This window comes from Heteronotia binoei, chromosome 7, assembly GCF_032191835.1.
Source record: "Heteronotia binoei isolate CCM8104 ecotype False Entrance Well chromosome 7, APGP_CSIRO_Hbin_v1, whole genome shotgun sequence".
NCBI classification, from domain to species: domain Eukaryota; kingdom Metazoa; phylum Chordata; class Lepidosauria; order Squamata; family Gekkonidae; genus Heteronotia; species Heteronotia binoei.
In genome coordinates, this window is record NC_083229.1 from 122,556,368 (window position 1) to 122,565,802 (window position 9,435).

The following is a 9,435-nucleotide window of genomic DNA, read 5'->3' on the forward strand; positions in this document are numbered from 1 at the left end:
GAGACAAATGCCTTCTCCAACAGGCCACTGAAGCCACACAATATGTGTTAAAGGGCCACATGTGGCTCCGAGCCACAGTTTGGCCACCCCTGATGTAGAATGATATAGCAGAGTGCAAGAGGGAGCAGAGGAAAATGAAAACTGGGGAATATTGGGGTTCTCTCCTTTAATAGACTGAAGCAATAACTGTAGACTTCCTAGTTCCATGCAATTGTACATATAAGGTATCCTTTCCCACTGGCCTTGGACAGGATCCAGTAGGATGATGACACCAGCCGAGGAGGCGGAGGCAGAAGTCAAGAAAACGACTATCCAGAAATTATAAAATAAGCAGCAAAGAGGAAACAAAAACAAAACAAAACAAGGCATCACAGACATGGCAGTGGAATCAGCTTCCATGAACCCTCAGCCTTTCCCCAGAGGAAAAAAAACTCGAGAACCTGTTTTCCCTCCCTGTAATTTACTCCGAGGAATGCATCAAACCCCTCCCCCAGATGTGAAAATCCAAACACTCAATTTTTTTCTCAGCTGTTACGCATAAACAAACATCCTTGCAGCTTCTTACGAGAGATTGAAGGAAGAGCCGTAGGTGTGATTTCCTGTTGTAGGAACGGATTCCTTGACACCTGGGCAAACAGCGAGAACGAATGATTTTTTTTTAAACATAACATGATCCACCCCCACCCCCCCAATTGCTCAGTGATTCTTTTGAAGCGATATTGTTTAGAAACGTTAGGGATAAATGGCAGTATTCTCTGCAACAAAAAACATAACACGATGGCCTTTCTTTGTATATTAAACACAACAGCCGATAAACAGCGAACTATGAAGCTAAGTAAAAGTGTTCATTGGAGTCCATTCAAGAATTCAGAATGTGACATCATTCTCCCAGATTGTAGAAGTTACAGTATGTGTGTGTCTATTTCAATGGAGGGCGAATTTACACCAGTTTGGTGTAGTGGTTAGGTGTGCGGACTCTTATCTGGGAGAACCGGGTTTGATTCCCCACTCCTCCACTTGCACCTGCTAGCATGGCCTTGGGTCAGCCATAGCTCTGGCTAGGGTGGCCAGACCGTCCCGGTCTCCCGGGACATTCCCGGTTCTGGCCACCCAATCCCGGCTCCCGGGCTGCCTATACCGGGACCATTAAAGGTCCCGGTTTAGCCAGCCCCGGAGCCGGTGGGCCGCGGGCGCCGGCGGGGAAGGCGGGGAGTGAGGGAGGGAGCGTCCCTGCGCCTGCGCAGGGCCCCTGCGCACGCGCAGGGACGCTCCCTCCCTCACTCCCCGCCTTCCCCGCCCGCGCGCGGGGCCGGCAGCGGTGGGGGAGGCCTCTCCGCGGCCTCCGCTGGTCGCTGGGGGCCTTCCAGAGTGTCTGGAAGGCCCCCAGCGACCAGCGGAGGCCGCGGGGAGGCCGCGGAGCACCCGGCGCTGGTCCGGGAAGGCCTTCCAGAGCCTCTGGAAGGCCTTCCCGGACCAGCGCCGGCCAGCGAAGGCCTCCCCGCGGTCTCCGCTGGTCGCTGGGGGCCTTCCAGAGTGTCTGGAAGGCCCCCAGCGACCAGCGGAGGCCGCGGGGAGGCCGCGGAGCACCCGGCGCTGGTCCGGGAAGGCCTTCCAGAGCCTCTGGAAGGCCTTCCCGGGCGAGCGCCGGCCAGCGAAGGCCTCCCCGCGGCCTCCGCTGGTCGCTGGGGGCCTTCCAGAGTGTCTGGAAGGCCCTCAGCGACCAGCGGAGGCCGCGGGGAGGCCGCGGAGCACCCGGCGCTGGTCCGGGAAGGCCTTCCAGAGCCTCTGGAAGGCTTTCCCGGGCCAGCGCCGGCCAGCGAAGGCCTCCCCGCGGTCTCCGCTGGTCGCTGGGGGCCTTCCAGAGTGTCTGGAAGGCCCCCAGCGACCAGCGGAGGCCGCGGGGGGAGGCCGCGGAGCACCCGGCGCTGGTCCGGGAAGGCCTTCCAGAGCCTCTGGAAGGCCTTCCCGGGCCAGCGCCGGCCAAGGAAGGCCTCTCCGACGCCTCCCTGGCCTCGCCGCCGCCGCCGCTGGACTCGCCGCCGCCGCCCGACCCGCCGCCGCCGCCCGACTCGCCGCCGACCGCCACCGCAGGTAAGGGGGCCGAAAGCGGGGGGGGGGCGGCCTTCCTTTCTTCCCTCCCTCTTCCCTTCTTTCCTTTCTTCCTCCCTTCCTTCCCTCCCTCCCTTCCCTTCCTTCCTTCCCTCCCTCCCTCCTCTCCTTCCTTCCTTTCTTTCTTTCTTCCTTCCCTCCCTTCCCTCCCTCCCTCCCTCCCTTCCTTCCTTCCTTCCTTCCTTCCTTCCTTCCTTCCTTCCTTCCTTCCTCCCTTCCCTTCCCTTCCCTTCCCTCCTCCCTTCCCTCCTCCCTTCCCTTCCCTCCTCCCTTCCCTCCTCCCTTCCTTCCCTCCCTCCTCCCCTCCCTCCTCCCTCCCTTCCCTCCCTCCCTTCCTTCCTTCCTTCCTTCCTTCCTTCCTTCCCTTCCTTCCTTCCTTCCTTCCTTCCTTCCTTCCTTCCTTCCTTCCTTCCTTCCTTCCTCCTCCCTTCCCTTCCCTTCCTCCCTTCCCTTCCCTTCCCTTCCCTTCCCTTCCCTTCCCTTCCCTTCCCTTCCCTTCCCTTCCCTTCCCTTCCATTCCCTTCCATTCCCTTCCCTTCTCCCTTCCCTTCCCTTCCATTCCCTTCCCTCCTCCCTTCCCTCCTCCCTTCCTTCCCTCCTTATGTTCTTATGTGGCGCAGAGTGTTGGACTGGAGGGGCCACTGGCCTGATGCAACAGGGCTTCTCTTATGTGACACAGAGTGTTGGACTGGATGGGCCACTGGCCTGATCCAACAGGGCTTCTGTTATGTTCTTATGTGACGCAGAGTGTTGGACTGGATGGGCCACTGGCCTGATCCAACAGGGCTTCTCTTATGTTCTTATGTGATGCAGAGTGTTGGACTGGATGGGCCACTGGCCTGATCCAACAGGGCTTCTCTTATGTTCTTATGTGACGCAGAGTGTTGGACTGGATGGGCCACTGGCCTGATCCAACAGGGCTTCTCTTATGTTCTTATGTGACGCAGAGTGTTGGACTGGATGGGCCACTGGCCTGATCCAACAGGGCTTCTCTTATGTTCTTATGTGATGCAGAGTGTTGGACTGGATGGGCCACTGGCCTGATCCAACAGGGCTTCTCTTATGTTGTTATGTGATGCAGAGTGTTGGACTGGATGGGCCACTGGCCTGATCCAACAGGGCTTCTCTTATGTTGTTATGTGATGCAGAGTGTTGGACTGGATGGGCCACTGGCCTGATCCAACAGGGCTTCTCTTATGTTGTTATGTGATGCAGAGTGTTGGACTGGATGGGCCACTGGCCTGATCCAACAGGGCTTCTCTTATGTTGTTATGTGACGCAGAGTGTTGGACTGGAGGGGCCACTGGCCTGATCCAACAGGTCTTCTCTTATGTGACAATACTGACTTTGGTGGACCCAAGCACTGATTCAGTGTAAGGGAGCTTTGTGTTTGTGTCTTCTAGTGCAATTTTGTTCTCAGATCCTGTATTTACTTCATCAGTATATGGGATAAGGCACTTTCTCAACTGTGCTGCATAATGCAGCCTATTTATTTTGTCCTGTTGGCTCTGTTGGCTCTATCTGCGCCACCTTCATCACTTTCGGGGTGTGGATCCCCCAGTGGGGTGGTCTCCCGACTCCCTCCGCCGGCTGTTTCTGATAGCCCTGCGCCCCCTCTTTCATTTGATATGTGTCCCGTGCGGGTGCCACCCTCCCGCCGGGAGATGCCGCAAAATGAGCCCCCTTGAGGCTTATGGCGGCAGGGCTCGGGGGAAGCGAGCTAGACTGCTGTTCTTTTGAGGGGTTATAGAGTGTTTCGAGCCCGTCCCTGTGGCATCGGTCCCATCATTGTGGGGCCCAGGGGGCCGGCGCAGCGGCACGCTGAAGCAGCCTGTCGGTCACTTCCAGGTTCCTGTCCTGCATCTTGACCGGTGTTATTAGTGACAGGCTGCTTCGGCGTGCCGCTGCGCCGGCCCCCTTGGTCCCACAACGATGGGACCGATGCCACAGGGACGGGCTCGAAACACTCTATAACCCCTCAAAAGAACAGCAGTCTAGCTCGCTTCCCCCGAGCCCTGCCGCCCTAAGCCTCAAGGGGGCTCATTTTGCGGCATCTCCCGGCGGGAGGGTGGCACCCGCACGGGACACATATCAAATGAAAGAGGGGGCGCAGGGCTATCAGAAACAGTCAGCGGAGGGAGTCGGGAGACCACCCCACTGGGGGATCCACACCCCGAAAGTGATGAAGGTGGCGCAGATAGAGCCAACAGAGCCAACAGGACAAAATAAATAGGCTGCATTATGCAGCACAGTTGAGAAAGTGCCTTATCCCATATACTGATGAAGTATATACAGGATTTGAGAACAAAATTGTTTCCGGCGGTGATATTTGGGGGATTTTTGGGGACGTCACAGGAAGTGCTGTGAAGTCACTTCCTGTTTCCGGCAGGTGACGCGGGGGAAATGATGTCACAGGAAGTGATGCCACTTCCTGTTTCCGGTGGTGGCATGACATCACCGGAAGTGACGTCACCGGAAGTGACGTCACTTCCTGTTTCCGGCAGGTGACGCGGGGGAAATGATGTCACAGGAAGTGATGCCACTTCCTGTTTCCGGTGGTGGCATGACATCACCGGAAGTGACGTCACCGGAAGTGACGTCACTTCCTGTTTCCGGCAGGTGACGCGGGGGAAATGATGTCACAGGAAGTGATGCCACTTCCTGTTTCCGGTGGTGGCATGACATCACCGGAAGTGACGTCACCGGAAGTGACGTCACTTCCTGTTTCCGGCGGCGCGCGCGCAAAGCGCGAGCACACCCCCCCCCCCCCCCAGTGTCCCTGGCTGGCCTTCAGACATTATGGTCACCCTAGCTCTGGCAGAGGTTGTCCTTGAAAGGGCAGCTGCTGTGAGAGCCCTCTCCAGCCCCACCCACCTCACAGGGTGTCTGTTGTGGGGGAGGAAGGTAAAGGAGATTGTGAGCCGCTCTGAGACTCTTCAGAGTGGAGGGCGGGATATAAATCCAATATCATCATCATCATCATCATCATCTATTGGAAAGAAACTGAGAGTGCTCCTGACAGTTATTTATTGAACACTAGGCCACTTTGGCTGTTGCAAATTTTCTTTCCCAAACTCTAGCAAGATATAATGACAGGGGTTGGATTCAACAGGAGCACACCAGAGCGCAGCTCCTGAACCTTCAGGGCCCCCCACCTCCTCCACATTCAGCCATGGGTTCTGCCTGAAGCAGAGAGAAAATCTCCATGCTACACACAGATCCCGTTTCAGCACCTGGCAACAGAAGCCTCCAACTAGGGGTCCTTTCCTTCTCATTCTCTTCCCTCCCTCTCTCCCTCCCTCCCTTCCTTCTGTCTTTCTCTGTTCCCATCGTCTTCCTCTCTTTCTTTCTTCTTCCTTCCCTCCCTCCTTGCTTCCTCCCTGCCTTCCTTTCTTCCTTCCTTCTCTCTTCCTCCATCCCCAACTTCTTTCTCTCTCTTTTTCCCCTTCCTTCCCTCCTTCCTTCTCTCTTCCACTGTCCTCATCTTCTTTCTTTCTTTCTTTCTTTCTTTCTTTCTTTCTTTCTTTCTTTCTTTCTTTCTTTCTTTCTTTCTTTCTTTCTTTCTTTCTTTCTCTCTTTCTCTCTTTCTCTCTTTCTCTCTCTCTCTCTCTTTCTTTCTCTCTTTCTCCTCTTTCTCTCTTTCTTTCTTTCTCTCGCTCTCTCTTTCTTTATCTCTTTATCTCTTTTTCTCTCTCTCTCTCTCTTTCGCTCTCTCTCTTTTTCTCTCTCTCTTTCTCTCTCTTTCTCTCTTTCTCTCTCTCTCTTTCTCCTCTTTCTCTCTCTCTCTCTCTCCCTCTCTCTCTCTCATAACTTCCTTTCTCTTTTATTCTCTCATTAGCATAACTCATTTGCAAATAAGTTATGCCACTGAGCTCCTGCACCTTTTCCCCAACAAAACGACCCCTGTATAATATGAATAAATAAATGATCCCGGATCTGGAGTCAGGTTATTAGGATCGTTCATAACGTTATTAGTGTGATACTGGTCAAGGCCATTGGGTCGAATGAATTTGTTTTAGTGGTATATTTGTGCGTACATGTGTGGAGATTCAGTTTCAAACGCTTTGAATCTGTTGTGGGAGAGGAAGAGAAGGTGATGTAAGCCACTCTGAGACTCCTTTGGGAAGTGAAGGGTGGGATATAAATCCAATCTCTTCTATCTTCTTCTTCTATATTGGACAGGAAGGAGGGGTCCCTGAGGGAATGCCAAACAAAACAAACAAGTCATCACATGCTGGGGAAAGATGTCAATAGAAGGACACAAATACATCTCCCTGGCACATGTGACCAAAGGGTTGGTGCCATGACTAAGAAGGTCATCTCCCAGGTTGCCGCATACTTAATCTCGAAAGGCAGGGGCACCTGAAACAGGGCCTCCAAAGATGACCGTAATGGTTGGGTAGGCTCATAATGGAGGAGGTGATCCTTCAGGTATGCCAGTCGCAAACCACAAAGCAGTGTGGATGGACCAAGAGTGGAGTGATAGACCCACATCCGAGCTGCAGTGTTCTGCACTAAGTGATGTTGCCAGACACTTCTCAGGGACAGCCCTATGTAGAGTGCCTTTCAGTAATGTTATCTAACCAGGGCACCACAATAGGCAGATCTTTTCTTCCCAGGATATGGCACAGCTGCCTAATTAGTCAAAGTTGGTAAAAGGAAATCGGCCCCTCCCAGCCGGGCTGGCACCGCCAGCGATAGGCTGGGGGCCGCTGTTGCCGACCCGGAAGGAGGGAAGGCTGGCCCCGTCGTCCCGGGCATCCGGGAGCTTGCTGATGGGTGTGGTGTCGGGGCTATAAAAGCCCTGGCCCCACCCAGAAGCAGGCAGTTTGTTTCGGCTCTCGGCCCGCCCACCCTTGGCAGTACAGGTTATTACCGGTCACCTGATTAGGGGCCAGGTAGGAATGTTTTCATTTTCACAGAATTGGCCTATGTGAATTTGTTTTTTTTGCCTACCTTGTACTGCTTTATAGTGTTAGGAAGCTTGAGAGGAGACCTTTGGTAGTTTGGCCACTTGGCAGGATTCGATATGGGCCACAGTGTTTTCAGGGGAGCACCAGGTGGTCGGTATGAACTGCAGATGGGCTTTACGGCTCAATGCGGGGAGTGCAGAGCACGACAAAGCCTCACCGGGGCGGATCTTTCCAGTGGGATTGATGCTGGCCTAGGTGGAGGTGGGCTTTGGGCCTGGCTGTTTAGCACCAGCCAGAATATATTGGGCTCATGTTGGGGGGCAGGATGGCTCGCCCTTCTCGGACAAGGCGGGGTCATGGGACTGACCCCAGGGCTTGTTCCGTTAGGCCATACCCCTTGCCATTCCAGTTTGTTCAAGTTGTTTAATAAAGCGGCCCGGATTACCCAACACACTGTGTCAGCCTCTTCATTCCGACTTGTGGGGGGGGGCAACTCCTGGCCACATGTAGAAGAAGAAGAAGACTGTAGATTTATACCCCACCCTTCTCTCTGAACTCAGAGCAGCTTACAATCTTCTATATCTTCTCCCCCCAGAGCAGACACCCTGTGAGGTGGGTGGGGCTGAGAGGGCTTTCACAGCAGCTGCCCTTCCAAGGACAACCTTTGTCAGAGCTACGACTGACCCAAGGCCATTCCAGCAGCTGCAAGTGGAGGAGTGGGGAATCAAACCCGGTTCTCCCAGATAAGAGTCTGCACACTTAACCACTACACCAAACTGGCTCTCCATGTGCAATACGTATACCCAGCAGAAGGGGTGGAATTCTAGCAGGAGCTCCTTTGCGTATTAGGCCACACACCCCTGACGTAGCCAATCCTCCAAGAGCTTACAAGGCTCTTTTTCGTAAGCTCTTGGAGGATTCGCTACGTCAGGGGTGTGTGGCCTAATATGCAAAGGAGCTCCTACTTGACTACTTGACTGAAGGCCATTCCAGAAGCTGCAAGTGGAAGAGTGGGGAATCAAACCCAGTTCTCCCAGATAAGAGTCTGCACACTTAACCACTACACCAAACTGGCTCTCCATGTGCAATACGTATACCCAGCAGAAGGTGTGGGATTCTAGCAGGAGCTCCTTTGCATATTAGGCCACATCCCCTGATGTAGCCAATCCTCCAAGAGCTTACAAGGCTCTTTTTCGTAAGCTCTTGGAGGATTGGCTACGTCAGGGGTGTGTGGCCTAATATGCAAAGGAGCTCCTGTTAGAATTCCACCCCTGCGCAGCAGTAGCTGAGTCCAAGAGCAACTCCAGAATATGGACCTATTCTTTCAAGGGGAACGTAATCCCCTCCAAAACAGACGGCACCTGAAATCCTATGTCATCCTAGACCAGAGCATATCCCAAGAGCCACCGTGAAGTTTCTCCTTTCCCTTGAAGGCCTCTGTTGTCATAATGGCCCTCCCCTGATGGCCATTCCCTAGAAAGGGCTGCGTCACACAACAGAGAACAGATGGACAAAAGTACTTTTGAAATAGTTAATGCTGGAGACCACTGTGACCGTAGAATATCAAGACAAATACTGCCATTACTGTTAATATTTGGATGGTAAATTCTTGTTGTAAATGCAACCTTAGGTGGTTTGAAGGGGTAATCTGTTGGGAAGTGAATTGTCAAGAAAAACACCCCACCCTGATATGGGCTGTCATTAGGTCCCATTATTGTAGCTTGCCAATGGAACATGTCATCTCCAACAGGCCCCGCAGAACACTGTGCTGGAGGATCACGTGCCAGATCATTCAATTCCTTGTGGATTCTCTTCAGCGCCATCGCGGCGGCGGAGCCTGCTGAGGGCGGTGTGATCCCAATCCAGATGATCCCTTAGTGCCTGAGATTGCACGGATCTACAAAACAGATAGAGAAAAGTACAACAGAATAGCTCGAGAATGGACTCAGAAGTATGCGATGTAATTAAAGAAATTATTGGATAACCTCTACAAATAAAGATAGGGGAACTCTGAAAGAGAAAGTCCTTTTGATTTCCATTTGACTGCTTTCTATGAGCCCACGCCTCATCTTCCCCTGTGCACATGTTTACCTGATACAGCAGTGCTGCATGTTGTACATACTTGGAACAACGAAATACTGTATTCCATACCAACATTGACTCCTAGCAAAGAAATGTGTGTGAAAAGCTAGTTCTTCAGTCAAAAATCTAGTTGTGAGCATAAAAGCATTCCTAAGAGATTTCAATTGGGTAAGAAAACAAAAGGTGACCTGGGGGGTGGGGGGGTGGGGAAGTTTTGTGTGTTTCTGGGGACATTCTGTGACTTGAAAGAGGAGTTCTTTTTTTAAAAAGGAAATTGGAATCCTTTTAAACTCATAACTGTAATGAAAACTGATGTGAAGAACTTGACGCT

General features: G+C 53.0%; 1 protein-coding gene across 1 annotated transcript; it reads right to left on the reverse strand.

Annotated features, from left to right (window-relative positions):
* Positions 1–8,401: 8,401 nt before the first annotated feature.
* On the reverse strand, positions 8,402–8,881 carry LOC132575567 (ubiquitin-conjugating enzyme E2 D2-like). Its single transcript, XM_060244374.1, has one exon. The coding sequence runs from the start codon at positions 8,843–8,845 to the stop codon at positions 8,402–8,404; it is 444 nt and encodes a 147-aa protein (XP_060100357.1). The 5' UTR covers positions 8,846–8,881.
* Positions 8,882–9,435: the final 554 nt, after the last annotated feature.

Coding starts and splice junctions, on each gene's coding strand:
- LOC132575567 (XM_060244374.1), bottom strand. CDS start 8,845: ATGGCGCTGAAGAGAATCCACAAGGAATTGAATGATCTGGCACGTGAT.